Source organism: Cinclus cinclus, chromosome 4, assembly GCF_963662255.1.
Source record: "Cinclus cinclus chromosome 4, bCinCin1.1, whole genome shotgun sequence".
Lineage (NCBI taxonomy): Eukaryota > Metazoa > Chordata > Aves > Passeriformes > Cinclidae > Cinclus > Cinclus cinclus.
Genome location: NC_085049.1, coordinates 40,325,474 through 40,343,400, shown reverse-complemented (window position 1 = coordinate 40,343,400; position 17,927 = coordinate 40,325,474). Strand labels below are relative to the sequence as shown.

General features: G+C 37.6%; 1 protein-coding gene across 1 annotated transcript in view; it reads left to right on the top strand.

Annotated features, from left to right (window-relative positions):
* The window catches only part of NELL2 (neural EGFL like 2), a 135,247-nt gene that overhangs the window by 16,623 nt on the left and 100,697 nt on the right, over window positions 1-17,927 (top strand). The window contains exons 3-9 of the mRNA XM_062491153.1: window positions 1,738-1,888; window positions 11,917-12,090; window positions 12,199-12,295; window positions 14,104-14,176; window positions 14,342-14,424; window positions 15,449-15,577; window positions 16,812-16,914. Of these exons, the coding sequence (XP_062347137.1) occupies window positions 1,738-1,888; window positions 11,917-12,090; window positions 12,199-12,295; window positions 14,104-14,176; window positions 14,342-14,424; window positions 15,449-15,577; window positions 16,812-16,914 (810 nt within the window). The remainder of the gene's footprint in view (window positions 1-1,737; window positions 1,889-11,916; window positions 12,091-12,198; window positions 12,296-14,103; window positions 14,177-14,341; window positions 14,425-15,448; window positions 15,578-16,811; window positions 16,915-17,927) is intronic.

The window sequence follows — 17,927 nt, the reverse complement described above, 5'->3', positions numbered from 1 at the left end:
TGCCAGCATGATGCAATCAGGCCTTGATGCTATTGTCTGCATACAAGAAGGTTATCTGAGGCCACAATGAATGGCTATAGGGTACCCAGATAAGGTTTTATAGAATAAAGGATGGAAAATTCTCATCCAGTGTAGTGATCAGGTAATGATTCAGGATGACATAAATTATTCCTGTCTGTGGGTGTTGTGGCAGCTTTGGGTTTCCCCAGACTCTCACACAGTGATGAGAACTGGGGTGGCTCTGGAGAGCTCTGTGTGAGGCAAGGGGGTTTGTTTCCTTGCTAAAGCACAGACCATCTGTATCATAGTGTTTGCATCCCAATAGCTTCAGTTAGAATAAAAGGGTCTGTAGGAGGTGGGGGAGAATAGTTATAAAAGTATAGGCTGGCCTTCTTTAAGAGTAGGGGTGTTAAGCATGTACTTTTTCATCAGTTGCTTATGAGAATGTAATAGAAATTTGGTAGAAATTAACTTTTTCCATTTTTTTCTCTTGGGCTTCCCTTCATGAAAAACAAATTCAGCTGGGTGTGAGACTGTTCAGGAGCTTGGTTAGGACTTGAGTTGCACAGGTTGTTGGATTTCCTAAACAGATGTTAAAATATTCCTGATCCATAAACCAAAATAAACTGTTTCTGTTAATGGAAAGCAGTGTCTTCATAGGTCCAACTTAAAGAATAAAACTGTTTTAAGAACAGTGGTGTCAGCTGAGAGTGGTGTACTTGAGAGCTCAGCTCCAGTGCTGCCAAAAGAAAATCACCAGTTCTATTGCTGGTAGCTCTCTACTGCTGTTCCTGAGTTAAGTGTCCCCAAATAGAGCAGAATGGTCAAATTGCTGTGACAAGAAGCTTGTGAATTGATTTAGTTCTTACACAGTTGATTACACATGCTAATGAATGGATTTTGTGCATTAAAAATGTATATTAAATTTTTTGTGGTATAATGTATCCTGGATATTGGGAATTATTTTTCTAGCATTTGACATCTTAATTATAAGTTATCTCTCTAGCGATTTTAAGCTTGGGCCTTTTTTATTCTCTATGCATGTTACATGCAAATTCAGCAGAAATACTGCATCACTCTAGACTTGGTGTGGGTTTTTGAAAGTAAAATCTTTATTGTATGTGTGACACTACTCTAAACAAATGCTCATGACATCCTGTGGAAGAAGCAGCAGGAAAATACCACCCAACTGGAATATGGAGCAATTAATTACTGTTAAAATATTTTGAAATTTGGTGAATTTTTAAACTTACTTAAAGCTGACTCATTTTTTAAAAAATTAGTTTACTTATTTATGTATTTATGCTATTAAGTATAACCTCTTTTAGAAGTCATTAAAAAAGTTGCTCGGGTCACGTGGCAGAATTTAGGTTCATGTCTGGTGTTGTCACTGTGCTTCACTGCCAGTGAGCCCAAACTTTGGATGAGCTATTAAAGGTACCATCTGGCCATCCCTGAAGAATGTTAAGAGTTATGACCCTGGATCAAAACAAAACACCACATCTCCCCAGAACAGAATAGGTGTCCTAGAAACTATGTTCTCTTTCATTGAAATGGCTCCCATTGCATGCATTGTATTTAAAACAAATGTTTTAAACACTTTTTCCCTGTTTTTGCCTGTCTGTTCAATTGTGCTTCTCAGAAATAGACTGTTATTTTGTAAGCTATTTGAATGAGGATGTAAAGTAAAAGAAGATTTTTATACTGAGTGTTTTTTTTCTCTTATGTTTATTTTAGATACTTCAAGAAATGTGAAGGCATCTCCAGAAACAGCTGAAATCTTTTTTCAGAAGTTAAGAAATAAATGTGAATTCACAATCCTGGTGACTTTAAAACAAGCCCGTTTGAATTCAGGGGTTATTCTCTCTATTCACCATTTAGATCACAGGTAAGTACTGATACCTGTCTTCTGGCTAATGAAAGTATATGAATTCATGCATTAAAAAAGTGAACATAAATTAGAGCAAAACTGTTGTGTAGCAGATAATTTGTAAATATTTGTAGTGTTTGGATAGGCACACTGTCCAGATTCATAGAAAGTCACAAGGGAAGGGCAAGAGGGGTTTTTCTTTGCATGTTTCTTATCAGAAGGGGCATGGAAAGCCAGTTCTCTATTGTTTGTAACCACAAGGACCAGGTTCTCAGCTGGTGTAAAAATGTTATGTCACTATAGCTACACTGATTGACAAAGCCTGGCCCTGTAAGTCCACCTCTTCATTGTTTTTAATGCCAGCAGTCTTACAAAAGAAAAAAAATAAATCCTCCTGTTATGGGTTTACATCTTTCCATGAATGGCAGAGCACTTAACTCAAAATGTTGTCAGCCTTAAAAAACTAAAGTGAATGACACATAGAATTTAAGGATTATCCTTTTGATAGAATAAAGACTGCTAGAGAAATAAGATACTTTTTATGCATCTGTTTGAGTAATAGTTATTAAAGATAACTTCCCTATGATTCTCTGACAAACAGGAGTTTTCAAATGTGTACTTTTTAAACAGTCATTAGCACAAGAAACGGATGAACTCTGCTTTAGGTTCCTAGTTATTTTTATTTTCTTGCGTAGAGTCCCATAATTCTTTCTTGACAGTCTCACTACAAAATAGCAACAACAAAAAAAGGAGACGTGTTCAAGCACAGCAAAATGTCTGTTTCTTTTGCACGACTGTCCAAGTTTTCATTAGCAAACTTGGTGACAATTATTTTGTGCTGGAAGATGGCTCCAAGTCAATTTCTCCTCTGCTTCCTGGAGGCCCCATCTTCTGCAATTCAGCTGTTTATAAAAAACAAATAAAAACACCAACCAAAACTCAAACCACAAAACAAACAAGAAGAACATTCCCAAGGATCATTATGCCAAGTTTATAAAAGGATTTTCATACTTGTAAAGGGGTAGTTGAATGTCTCCTGGATGACATTAGATGTGTCCTTAGGCTTTTGATAAACACATTCAGGCCTCTTCTGTGCTAGGATGAATGGAAAGATATCTGTGTGCCAGAGTAGTGTTTGCTCAGTTTAACTGTGCTAAAATGAGGGCTGACCTAGGTGTGGGTAATCGTGCAACCAGACAAGCATCTCGTGTAGTTTCTCTTATGGTGTTAATGTTCTTTTATGATGAATGACAATAAAGACAAGAGAAAGTAGATGTTAAAAGGAAGCATTTGGATGGCTTATATTAAATAGTTGCCTCTTCAGTGCTGGATTTCCGTCTCTGACCTTGCCCACCTCTGACCAGGGACTTGGCTGTAACAGACCTTTTAGTTCTTTAACAACTTGTGAAGTCTCTGTCAGTGAAGCAGTCATCATAGTTAGTGGGGAAAGTAGCAGTGCCAGACCTGACTCCACTCCTTTGCACTAGCTTTAGCCTTTTATCACGCTGATGTCAAAAACAGTTGCACTAGCATTGAACTGCTGCCTTGCTGCTATGTTCCTAGTTTACAGAGGTCATTACTAGCTCTTATGTTTCTGCAGTGAGGAGCTGAATGGTGGTGAGGAAGGCTGAAGGTGGCAGTAACTGAAGGGTGTAATTAGATATCACACAAGTACCTTTCATGTGCTTCATTTTACAGAGCTTTCATGGCAACTAATGGTTCTAGGGTAAAACCATTTCTATGGTACAAGAAAATAAAAATGTTTAAAAACTGGGAAATGGTGCATTTATTCATACTTCTTGTTTTGGAAAATCAGAGTAAAAACTCATCCTCTCTTTGCATGGGTCTAGTGACCCATGCAAAGTCTAGGGATTGGTGCAAATAATGTGAATTTACATCAAGGGGATTTCCTAAATTGTAGGGATTTTTAAAATCTCTAATTTTTTTATAAATCTAAAATAGTTTGTGATTTTATGTAGTTGTTGTTTTTGTTCCTTTTTGCTGGCTCCCTTTTGAGAATCATCAAAAATACATACTTCCACTGAGACATGGTCATGCAACTATTTAAGGCTTTGCATCTTAAGAAATTGACGGGGCTGGTCTTACAAAATTTCCCTTCTAATGTCATGTGTTGAATGCTATCCTTGGGCTATCAGAGAGATACAGAAGTTCTCCATGTAAGTCTCAGCCTGGGGCATTTGCTAAGGCTGGGCTGTTGCTGTCATCACAAAAAGATGCTCCTGAAATGATCTGCTGAAAATATGCTAATCTTTTCATACTCAAATGCTTTTTTCTTTTCCTAACTATCAAAGCTGACTCCCCCTCTTATAATGATTATGCATTTCTCTAGTATTTAATGTATTAAAATATTTTTAAAATTAATCTAAAAGTGAAAGAACCTGAAACAATACCTGTAACTGTCCTTTCCTAACTTGCATATACATTTCCACAGATGCTGCTTTTTCCCCCACTGATTAGAGCAGCCAAGGAGTTCAGACTTTGGTAGTTTTGGGCACAGTGTGGAGGCGATAATCTCAGAAAAAATTCTTGTGGTGTTGGGGAATTCAAATTACACATCAGTAATTGTTCAGATGAATTTCAAGCAGCTGAACGCATCTTTTATATATGGCAGATTTATATGGCATATGTCTGAAAGACAGAAATTATAAATGTCTCCTTAACTTCAGGGCTTTACCTTGACCACAGACAGTGCCCTGCCTAAAATGTGTTGTACTTCATGGTAACAAGGTAAATATTTTTAATTGTTTTAATGAAGAGATGCCTTAAGTCTGAGTAGAAACACAGCTAAACACTTATTTCTCTGTGTTTCAACTCTCAGTTTAAGCTGTATTATCCTTTTCACTTCTGAATTTGTCTCGCCTTCTTCTTGATGGTAGAGTCAGCAGAGAGATGATTTTACTCTGTGATGGGATTGTAATATATGTTTGGTCTTGCTGTTCCATCATATATTTTCATTTAATCATCAAGAGTGATGATAAAGCTTTTTCCTCATTTTGTGGTTAGATGACTTTATGTAACTAATCTTACATTCATATCTCTTGAGATACTGCATATTAGGCCCTTAAAGGATTAAACTGCTGGGTTATAGTTTAATGATTCTTCCCTTTGGTTAGTGCTTTTTATATCCTGTAACAGAGAACTGAAATCAATAGTATATTATGGACAGGCATTTCTTACACTTAATTTGTATCTCTACTAATTTATTCAATTTCTGCCCTTCTTAGCATTTGTTTTCACAGCAGTTGGTGTCCTGTGATTATCTGCTGTCAAATGGGCTGTACTGTACAACAGTTTCTAACCTCTTTCAGTATGTAGGAGAAACTCATCTGTGACACTTTCTCTCATACTGATTTATGCTACAAGGAGAAATTGCCAGAGGTGAATTCCCAATGCATGAATTCTGTTCTCTCATTTGACCATTGTATTAAAATAGAGGTGGAACTGTATGTTCCCTGCTTTTGATGTATGAGTGTCAGTATTTCCTCTCTGACACCACAAAATCTGCTGCAAAACTCTTACACTGAGAAAAGCTTTCAATATTCACCACTTAAGCCAATATTCACCACTTAAGCCAATAAATAATTGCAGAGCAGATCTTGGGTAATATGGGATTAATTTTCAAATATTAAAGCTGTATATGGCTGTTCCCTTTGCCAAAAGAGGTAGTCGCTTATTTCTTCTTTTTAGAACACTCCATGTTGTTCTTTGTTGGAAGAGTGGAGGGTTGTAGTGTTCTATATTTTGTTTTTTTGGTATTAAATCTTAGTTTCTGTTTCTTACTGGTCTGATAATAATTATAAATCCTCTGGAATTTGTTCGTAACGGTCAATTGCTTTTGAATTCCTCTAGTGATTTTAAACTTTTCTGGTGTCAGTCTTCTATTCTTTTGATGCAGTTTGCATGTTTCATCAAAGGTGTCATAAAAAAAGGTATATTCATTCATTCATTGATTCATTCATTCATTCATTCACTGCTTTTCAAGTGTGTGAGAAGATTCTGTGGGACAAAGGATTCTCTGTGTAGACACTGTTAGCTTGACCATGCTCTTTATCCCAAAAGAAAAAAAGTTCCTTGTTTATGTTGGTTTGGGAGATTTGACTTCTATCCCTGAGTATGAGGGTGGATGGGAATATTTTTAAAGCAACTGTTTTGTTTTACACACTGTTTAATGCCTTTGTGGTGTTAGGAATGACCTGTTTCTTTAAGAGTTGGCTATAAAGGTTATAATAAAATTGATTTGCACCATGTCACTCTTGCTTGGATTGTTTTTTTTTTTTACTTAAGTTTATACTCTGACTCCCCCCCACCCCACAAAAAAAAAAAAAAGGCAGTAGGATGTAAATTCCTGTAGTTCATGCACCTTACTGTTCCATAACTTTTGTTAAATCAAGTGAGGCCAGCCTGTCTGGTGTAAATCATTGCAGTGTCAGCTAATCCAGGGTGAATTGAGAACATCTTGCAGAATGCTTATATGCACATGAAACCTATTGAACTGAGACTAGTGACAGGCCTTCTTGAATAAGAGACAGAGGATTTGTTCCTTCCTATGGTGTTGAAAACCCCCACTGAAATGGCTGAAATGTGAGTTTTGACTGATTTTGTTATTCTTCCAATATTGTTTATACGGCTTTCTATGAGCAAACAAGTAACAAAGAAATCTGTATTCTTTTGGGATAGGAAATGGAAATAGTTACATTGAAACAGCCTTTATCTTTTGCTAATACATTTACTAGAAAGTTGTTTATTGTATTTTCAGTCCTCTTGCTCCTTGGAGAAACTGTCAAGAAAAGGGAATGAGAGGCATGGTTTATGCCATTTTTATTTTTTACAGTGTGTTTGAGTTGAGAAAGTTCTTTCCTTGATTTTTAGTCGAAGGGGAAGCTTCAGGCAGGCAAGATTGATATTCCTGGGACTATGTGCTAGTGAGAACAAAAAGGAAATAAATATATTGATAAATGGGGTTAGTGAGAGAGATGACTGGAATGAGAGCAATTGCTCAAAGACATGAATTAGTGTTTCAAAATTATTTCTTAATTTGGGAATTTGATTTCATTTCCATGGTTCAAATAGGAATGGCATGGGCGATGTGCTGTAATACTGGGGTTGAATTTTTCCAAGACAAGCCAACACCTTTTGCAAGAATAGCTTTCCTTGGAGTGCTTTGAAGATCTTGGTGAGACCTCAGTTCTTGCTTCTGGCTCCTTCTATGTTCCTGTAAGTGTTGTGGAAAGGCTAACTGGGAGCCTTGCCTTGTCATCAGCTGTAACATTGGATAGGCTGGAGTATCTTGCTCTTGTGATGGCCATGGGCTCTTGGATCATAGCACTAAACCCAGCAGAAGCTATGAAGACTACAGTGGGGGTAAGGCAAGATTTTGCCTCTCTGATTTGGTTGACCTCAAATTTTGGGAGGTAAGCAAAGAGATCTCTCAGGTTTTTTTTTCCACTTGAGAGAAGTGCCCTGAGGAATGTAATTCTTTGTTTTTATTTTTTTTTCCTCCACTTGATGCAGTGGTGATGCAGATTTGTTGGCAGTGCCTGGCAAGGGCTTGCTAGTAAACCAAACAGTGTCCAGGCTGGAGCACTGGCCTGCTGTTGTCCATTTTCTGCAATTGTTAGCATCTTCCTTGGCATGCTTTTGTCTCCTGCAGTTAGTACCCTTGCAGATAATGTCAGAGCAGTGTGTGAAGCAGCATTTGCCCAGGCCTGTTCTCACCAGTCAGTATCTCCACCAGTTTCAGCAAAAAAGTGTGAGAGATCACCAAGATGTTAAAGAGTTGGAGTGGAGCACCAGTTTTATAATACCAGCTTGAGAGGATGGTTTTGCTTTCCTGCTTTTTATGCCCTCTGTGTTGATATGGGTAATACCCTCTTCTAATTTCTGAGCTCTTTTCACTTGGGGTGTCTGCTTTCATATAGGTAATAATCATGGCATTGAAGATGTGTGAGAAAGTATTTCAGATAATCTTATGTTTGCGCTCTCTCTCTCTCCCATTTTAGCAAGCATGTCATCCTAGACCCCACAAGCTTTGCTGTAGCAATGTTTGTTTCTGTCAAAATATTTGGTTTTAATGAATGGATCAACGTTTTTGAGCAAAAATACCTTAAGTCAGAAAATTTCAGTCTGGCTTTAAAACTGTATTCATCAAAAGGAAGGGACAGAAACTGGTGGCTTTCCTGCCCATTGTGCACTTGCACTAGGGGCTATAACTTATCGAGAAAAGTGAAGACCATTTTGAATTAATAATTCCTTGATAAAAATGCTAGTCTTCTCTTGTCTAAGTAGAGCTCTAGATGGAAAAGTGCAAAACCAGTAAGATCAAGCAGTAAAGTAAGTGAGAGGTGAGAATTAGATTCTTACAGGTAAAATGAGGCTACCACTTGACTTTTCATATAATAATAGAATTGTTTAGGTTGAAAAAATTAAACACACACTACTGCTGTGTGCACCAGGACCATCTGGAATTTCACCTCCTAAATCTCTTAACTTTTTGCTGTGCATCCTGACTTTTACTTCCACAGTCTCCCTTAGGCTAGTTTATCACCTCCCAAAGAGCAGGTCCTGCCTAGGCTGGTGTGACCACATGCCCTTTGCCAGAATGGTCATTAGAGCTCCACAGCTGAGTAGATCTGCTGACTCCCAACTCCTACCTAGAAGTTACAGTAGATCAGTGCTGAGCAGCAGAGCAAACATCACTGTTTTCTGTCTCAGAGTCCTCTGGGGCATTTGAAACAAATTTCTTCCTCTTACGAAGACAGTCTCATCCTTACTCAGTACATTAGGGATCACTGTCTGGCTGGTTTACAAGCAGAGCAGCTGATCTGATGCTGTGGCCTTGGCTGTTGCCTTTGCAATGATTGTGCATGCACAGAGTGATGTACAGGGATGTAGCAGCCTTTTTTCCAGGTTGGCATTTTCTTTTCTCTTGGCATGTCCAACATAGAAAAACCTAAGCACCTATGATCTCCTCATGAAGTTTAATCCAAGGTGGGTGTGTTGTTTTTTTTTTTTTTTGAGGTGTTAAAATGAAGTAGGCTGATATTGATTAAACAGCTGCAGAGAGTGCAGATGTTAGAAAGAGAGGTGCAGGTTCTGCTGTTTTATTGGGTTTCTCATTGTGGTTTATTTTTTCACTCCAATAGTCATCTGCCTTCTGCAGCATAGAAGACCTTGGAGCTGTTGGGAGAAGCATCAGTGATGTTTAAAAAGGGATATTTTTGGCTGCTGCTCTCCCTGTGTTGAGTGGGCTGGGCAAGGCTGATGTGGACAAGGAGCTGGTGACTCAGCTGATGAGGTTACCCTGAAGCTTTTCAGTAATGAGATTCTTGGCTAGGAGAAGACTGCAGTGCAATGCGGTCTTTCCTTTGGGAGCAAGTCCTTCAGGAGTTAAAAGGACTCCCTCCCTTTTATCTCAAATGATTAACAATACTGAGTGTACAGAGAGGTATAGAGTGTTTTTGTCACCAGACATGAATTTCTAAAATCCAGGTCTGTTAATGCTTAGTGTGAAAGACTCTTCCAAACCTTTGGAAACCATGCACCCAAGTGTTACAGCCTCACAGATGGAGCAGTAAGCCTCACTGTGGGTGGACTTAGCATTTTCAGCCAGATATGTTTGTCAGTGCTGAGTCTTGTCCTGTCTCCTGAAACTCAAGAGGCTGAGAGAGGGAGCCATGTAAGTCCAGGCAGTTAAGCAAATGTAGAAAAGGGGAATAGCAAGCACAGCATTTTGTAAAAAATTGCGTGGAAATTATTCACTTTCACTTCTGTGTTTCAGCATCATGGCACTTGTTCAAGCCAAAAGCAATATTGCTTTGGCTGTCATTTCACTTGCTTTTCTAATAGTGTTTTGCTGCTGCCTCTACAGATTATTAATAAACCATAAATGATTCTCCTAATAATTCTCCTAATGCCTGTTAATTTCTTTTTCATTTTGATGCATGTTTTCTCATTTCAAAAGTAGTTATATTTGTTAGTTTACCAAACGGAAGAACAAAAGATATTGTCTGTGAATGTCAAAACAGTGTGTTAATCACCATTCAAACAAAACCACAAGTGTCCACAGTTTCTGTGCAGCTTTGTGTAGGACAATTTCCTTGCTTATTACAGCATCATCGATTGTCAGCATCCTCTCTCAGCAGTTCTTAATTAGTGAAATTTGTACAAAAATGTCTTCTTTTTATTGGCAAATCCATAATTCATCTGCAGAGGTTTCATTATCTTACATGCATAAGGGCCACACGAGTGTTTGTTTTATACCTTCTGTAGTGAGTGTATGTCTAATAGTGCAGTTTGCTCACTGCTTGCCTGCATCTTTGTGTGCTGCCATCAGTCCTGCTATTGACTTGGAATGAAGGAGAGCTCTTAGTTCTACCAGGAGGTAATGTTTCAATATATCCATGCCTTTCATTTTTCATTTATTTTCTGCAGCTGGGTGGAGACACTTAGAAGTTGCTGGAGAAGTCAAGTTCTCTAATGTTCCCCTTCTCTTTTGGGTTGAGAGTAACCTTATTTTTATCCTTTAATTTTGAGTTATGAAGGGGGTTATTAAATTGACTGATGTACTGCTGCTATTGTGCAGTTTTTCCAGCCAGGCCTTCAATTAGTTTCTACTTCTTGCCAATGCAAAAATTATTTTTGGGCCATGAGGGAGTAAATTGATTATAAAATTTATATCTGGCTCTGGTTAACTGCTTTCTTAATACTGGGAAGGAAGAAGAAATTGTCCTTTGCTGGTTTTTCAGAAAACTCATTGTTTTTGTGCTGTTGCAAGGTGTGTTCCACCAGGGGGGAGCACCCTGAAGAAAGCAGGGATGTGCAGTAAGCCCAGCCTTCTCCCAGGGATGATGGCTGTACAAGATAGTTTTGATTTGGTCTCATTTGTACTCTTCAAAATCACAATCATTGTCTTGTCTATTCCTTAATACAGACAGCCTGTTAAAGTAAATTACATCACCCAGGAGCATATGTGAACTCAGGTTACAAGCAACTGCCATGTCTGATTGCAGGTGTAGCCACAAAAATAGACAAAAATGAATTGTCCGCTCTCCTAGTTATGTATCTCACCTCATCTGTTATTTTCCTTGCTCTTTAGATGTAGGTTGCATGTGATTATTAAAGAATCTCTATTTCTTTTTCTCTTTCCTGTGTAAAAATCATTTTCTTGTGATATTTTACAATGAGGAACTTAGTACTTTAGAAAGACAAACAGTTAGTCAGGCTTTTCCCCAGATGATGTCCAACATGTGAGAGACACCCTGTGTAAGAACCAGGTTTGGTTGTGGAGTGCTTTTTAAATTGAACGGCTGTAATTTCACCATCAAAGCTTGTGTTTGCAATCTGCTAGGTTCTCTTATCTCAGCACAGCTGCACTGCTGGGTTTTTACTCTATATATATCCCTATTTACATAGATATGTGCTTTCATATATAGATGTGTATATATATGTGTGTGTGTACACCCACCCTGCAAATACACATACTAATTTAACAAAGCAAATATGTAGACATAGATAAATGGTTCTGAAGAGTTAGCATTTCTTGATTGTGTATGTATTTGGAGAAATTTTATTACAGAAAATGAAAGATATAACAGTACATATAAAAGCAAACAAAGCGGTGTTTGGTCCTTACTTCCCTTGGTAATTACTAATGATGTCCCTATTGCAAAACCTGGGGCTGTCCTTTGTGCATTCATGCCTTCAGAATACCCCTATTGGGCTTTCATTGTATGAGGCAATTATTTGTAATAGTGTAATTCAGATTGTGTTATGGAAAATTGTTTTGTCAGAGGAAAGCATATTTGGCTTGGAATCTTGTGTGGTTACATGGAAGTTTGAACCTGCCACTATTTGTTGCTGAGAAGAGAGAGGCAGTGGAAATCTGAAAAGGGTCTACTTTTGCCTTTGTATATCTGCTTGCTTTTCTTCCTCTTTTAAATAGCTCTTGCATGATGATGATGTCTTATGTAAAATGGTGCCGCGCTGATAAGAATGGCTCATGACACGATGCTGCATTTGTGGTACAGGTACCTGGAGCTGGAAAGCAGCGGTCATCGAAATGAAATCAGGTTGCATTATCGTTCTGGCAGTCATCGCTCCCACACAGAAGTGTTCCCGTACATTTTGGCAGATGATAAATGGCACAGACTTTCCTTAGCAATCAGTGCCTCTCATTTGATTTTACATGTGGACTGCAATAAGTAAGTAAAGAGTGTTGTTTTCTAAGAAGTTGTCGTATTTGGAATATTTGAGCTTTGAGTAAATTAAATTATAACAACTTGGGATTCTATTTTCCCCTTCCTTTTCAGAATTTATGAAAGAGTTGTGGAGAAGCCTTTCATGGACTTACCTTTGGGTACAACCTTTTGGCTGGGACAGAGGAATACTGCACATGGTTATTTTAAGGTATACATTCCCTGAAAGATAAAGAGTGAACTTAGATAAAATGATAAAGGGATTGAATCATCTTTTATATGATGAGAGGCTGAGAGAGTTGGAATTGTTCAGCCTGGAGAGGTGAAGGCTCAGGAGGTGTCAGGAGGATCTCATCAATGTGGATAAATACCTGAATTTGTGAGGGGCATGAAGATAAGAGATTCAGACTTTTCTCACTAGCACCCACTGGCAGGCCAAGAAGCAATGGGCAGAACCTCAAACACCTGAAATTCCATCTGAACATAAAACAGTTCTGCTGTGAGGTTTGTCAAAGAAAGACTACTATAGAGGTATTCAAAAGCTGCTTGGACACGTTCCTAGGCAATCTGCTGTGACTGGTCCTGCTTGAGCAGGGAAGTTGGAGTAGATGATCTCAGGAGGTGCCTCCCAACCTCTACCAGTTTGTGCTTCTGTAATCATAACACAGCTTTTGGATTGCTTTGGAATTGCTCTTTAGCCTTTGCTATTGGAGAGCAGCAAACTGGCTACTAATTATATTTTAACTAAGCATGTAAAATCTGGCTGAAAGCATTCCAAGCAAGAATGGCATCTGTTCTTCTGGGTGAAACTACCCCTTTCCAGACATCATATTTGAATTTCATGCTGAAATCTCCCTAATTTCTTAACAATATGCAACTCTGCAGCTGTGTTACAGACATGTAGTTTCTCAGCATTTTGCAAGCTTTATGGAAGGATCCCCATCAGAATTTTTTGTGGTTTAACTCCAGCTGGCGCCACCTGGCCACTTGCTTACTTCCCTCCCTGATGGGATGGGGGAAAGAACTGGAAGGGTAGAAGCTAGAAAACTCATGGTTTGAGATAGTATTTAATAGGTAAAGCAAAGCCACACAAGCAAAACAAAACAAGGAATTTATTTGCTGCTTTCCATGGGCAAGCAGGTGTTCAGCTATCCCCAGGAAAGCAGGGCTCTGTCACCTGTAACAGTTACTTGGGAAGACAAATGCCACCCCACTCCAAATGATCCCTGTTTCCTTCTTGCCCCAGCTTTAAATGCTGTGCATTTAAACCCTATGGTTAACCCTATGGTCTTGGATATGACCCTTTCTTTGGTCAGCTGGGACAGCTGTCTTGGCTTTGTCTGTCCCAAACTCCTTGTACAACTGCAGCCTCCTCACTGGTGGGGTGGTAGGAGAAGCAGAAAAGGCCTTGCTGCTGTGTAATTTCTGTAACATCCCTGTTATCAGCACTGTTTCCAGCACAAATCCAAACCACAGCCTCATGTCAGCTACTTTTCTGTGAAGAAAATTAACTCTACTGCAGCCAAAACCAGCACAAACTCATTAAGGTTTTGCATTAATGTATTTTTCTTGACTCTGGTGTCTTTAATCTTCAAATCTATTTAAGAATTATAGCTTGTAAAAATTTGCATTTTATTTAAAAGAGTATTTCTAAGTAACTGACACTGCAGCTGTTTTCAAATTACTTTTTAAAGGTCATTTTCAAGCTTTTCTGCAGTGACTAACTAAAAATAACAATGAATTCAAAACCACCAAACTCTGCCACATAATTATATCTTGACATTTAATCTTACATTTTTAGAAATTATTCAGTATGCCTGTACATATATCTATTTTTATTTCTGTTTATTCTTCTATCACTGAATTGAGTCCAGACAAGAAGCTGTTTATTCATAAGTATTGTTTTTATCAGGTAGTTTTTCTGTGTGGGCTTTAATGTTTTACATGGTGAATGAAAAAAACATAATTTTGACAGGTGAAAATAATGTATCTCTTTGTTTTCTCTCCACTTACACATAGGGCATAATGCAAGATGTGCAATTGCTTGTCATGCCTCAAGGATTTATTTCTCAGTGCCCAGATCTTAATCGCAGTAAGTCTATTAATTCTTCTATCATAAAAAGAAAGGCGTGCTTTTTACCTTCTTTCTGTCCTACAAGCTTTCTTGAAACCTTGAATTTAAGTGTATTGTCTGTCAACTTTGGTATGATTGAACCTATTGTGAATTAATTTATTAACGCGTATTGTATTATTCCAGCATGCCCAACTTGTAATGACTTCCATGGACTTGTGCAGAAAATAATGGAACTGCAAGACATTTTAGCAAAAACATCAGCTAAGGTAATGTTTACTAGGACTCTAGTCATGGGAGAAATGAGGACTGTCAGTCTTTATTTGCTGTATTTTTAGATTGTTTATGCTTGTATGGGGTTGTGCCCATGGCTGTATGCAGAACATCCCTACGTGGTAGGTTTTCATCTTTATATACCCGTGCCTAATGTTTATATGTGCAAATTCTCACTTCAGAGAGTTTTATTGTGTTTTAATATTTTTATGGAATCATGTATTTTAATAGTAAAGATCATCCAAATCCCCGAGCAAGGAAAAGGCTCATATATATCCAAACTCTACTTATAAGGCTAATAAATCAATAAACCTAGAATGAAATAGGTAACTGTTCTTATAATGCTTATTACATCAAGACTTACCAAGACTTTTCAAGACCTGAACTGCCAAAAGCACGTTCAGACAAAATATATGCAAGACAAGGAACTAAGACTCTAAACCAGGACTTTATTCTTTTTTTCCTTTAGTATAGTACACCAAAAGAATCTGTGTCTGCTGGTGAAAATAGACTATTCTGATTTTAAATGTCAGTTCTTTAAATACCTGCAGGAATGCTGTTACCTAGCTGCTTTGATACATTAATGTTGAAAATACCTTGGTTGAAATTCAGAAAAAATTGCTAATGTTGGTTGTGAGCTTCACTTTCATTTGGCCACTCTGTGTGTGAGTACTTTATGGGGAGCCAGATTCTTGATCAGTTTGCACATACAAAGATGAGAAATCAGGAGCTGTACCCATCTTGACCTGCTCATTTTGTTTCATGACGTCCCTGATATCATGATAATAAGTAAGACAAATGAAATGCATTGTGTCTTACTTCTCAATTTTAGTCTCTGAATGACTAGTGGTTTAATCATGTTGTATTTAACAATAGCTGTTTTATTGTCTCTGACTGTGTTTTCCTAAATCTATTCTCTCATCTGTGTACTTGATGATAAGGGGGATGGTTTGAATTGTGTTTTTGCTAATGTGGAAGCCACTTAAAAATTGAAAACATTTTTGTGAACTGTAAATGCAGTTGTCTCAAGCTGAGCAGAGGATGAACAAGTTGGATCAGTGCTACTGTGAAAGAACCTGCACAATGAAAGGCACAACCTACAGGGAGTTTGAATCCTGGACGGATGGCTGTAAGAACTGCACTTGCATGGTATGGCTATGGTTTGAGTGGAGAGTCAGGAACTCCAGTGTTTCCTCTGATTAGTTTCATTGAGGCAAATAGTGAGAACTTCCAAATGTCTGTTAGATACTAATAAAAAAGAACTTTAAAATCTGTTCTAAATCTAAGGAATAGTATTAATAAATATGTTTTCCTATGTTTTCAGCATCACTAGCATGTGTAGCTCCTGTATTTTGTGCCACCATATGCAGGAGCTACATAATATACTTAGCTGTCATGTTATTCCCTTGCATTGAGCTGCAAACAGTTTCTCTGGAATTCTAATTCCTTGGTTTTTGTCACTGTAAATACAGACTTTTTCTTAGCAAATGATTTAATAGATCCCTTATGTCTGAATTCCTTTGGTTGCCTTTGGTTACATTTCAGTAAGTAATAAAAAGCAAAATGTCAGGGTCATAAGCAAGCTTTGTTATATTGCAAATGAAAAAGACTTGGTGGATGGAAGATTCCCAAAGCTGTCACAACTCCAGATGTGATGGGAAGAATCCTTTCAGGTACTAAACTAGGGTGTCTGTATTGTTGTCCATTCATGTAAAACTTATATGCCTTTGGGACTCAATAAATGCTTAATCCAAAGGCCATCAGAAGCCAGTCAAAAGGCTGTTGTTGTCTGTATGGCACCTTAGATTGATTTGCTGCTATCTATAATTGGCTAAATGGGTCTCTTTAAGCTTGGTATTTTATTGACCTTTATATTTCTGGAGGGATATTAATTTTGATTTTAGTATTTTATGGTATCAAACCTGGCTGATAAATGTTTAAAATTGTTAGAATTTAAATTCATTGCTTATTTTTGTCTTGGATTTTTCCCTCACTATAATATTGCTACCTTTTAGAAATATAGTCTCTAACATAAAATCAGAAGGCAGAGTATTGTTCTGTGCAGTTGTCATTTCACAGTAATCTGTCAGGCTTTTTGCTGATTGGCAGAATATTTTGCCCCCAAATAGATTTGCCCCTAAAAAAAAATGATCATTATCATTTCAAAGAGCACATCATTCATGTTAAAAGATTGTATGTGTGACATTCTGAAGGTATGGTTTCTATTCTTGTAGTTATTAAAACACACATGTTAAACTGTCTTTTTTGGATGTTGTTAGAAAGTTCATTGCATTTAAAAATAGATTTTCCTGTTCCTGTGTTTGAGAATATCTCTACTATTGCTAAATAAATCTGCCAGTTTCAGCACCTTTTGTTCTCCTAGAACGGTACTGTGCAGTGCGAGGCTTTGATTTGCCCCCTTGCTGACTGTCCACTTAACTCTGCCCTGGCCTATGTGGATGGCAAGTGCTGCAAGGAATGTCAATGTAAGTTTTACTGTTGTGCCTCTTGCTAATGGGTGCTTTGAAATCTTAAATAATATGAACCTTTCTCTAAATATGTTGGTGAAAGAACTGGTCATTAAATAGCTGGGTTTGAGGAATCAGGGAACTTGGACTTTGCTGAAGCGTTCTGGGAAACTGATAACCAGAAGGTTTTAATATTTCATGTGGGATATTTTGTTTCATTTTAGTTATGTTACTTTTATTTAGCACAGATATTTATACCAAAATTTAAAAAGAAAAAAGAGTTACTTATAAAGATTTCTGCATACTTTCATTATCTGTGTTTTAGACCAAATTGCTAGAAATTCAAGAACAATTGCCTGGTGTTTGACCAGTGTCTCCAACACCTTTATCACATGAGTAGTGTACTGGTAACCTTGTTATTGATCTTAGAAATGGAGGTTCAGATTTAGGATTCTTCTTTCTTAGCTAAGAGAAGAGAAAAGAAGAAACCAGCAAACCCCTGACACCTAGAAATGTTATTTTGCAAAAGGTCATAAAAGAATTAAAGGAAAAATGCGATTTAATATTGTCATTTAGGATCGGATACATGATTAACTTTAGGTCTTACAGTATTCTGATTTTGTTGCAAGTAGGGCCAGAGAAGGGGGATTTCAGGTTAATCACCATCTAGATGGACTCTATATAGCATTTCAGATAGATTATGTATGTGTATTCTGTATATGATGGTCAGTAATTTCAGACTGTGGTAAAATCCATTCTTGAAATTGAGTATGAGATGCATGCACTTCTTTATTCTGTAAATGTTGAGATTTTTCTGTGTGGTTTCATCACTGTTCTGCCGCTGTATAGAACTTCTTACAGAGTATAGAGAAATACATAACTGGTTAAAATGACATGTTGTAAGATAAAACTCAGGAAGACGTTTTGTACTCCATTGATCTAGCTCCCACAGGAGATTATTAATATTTAATTGTGTTAGAAGTTAACGCAAACCATCCCTTTTTATGAAACCTTATTAACTTACTCAAGTA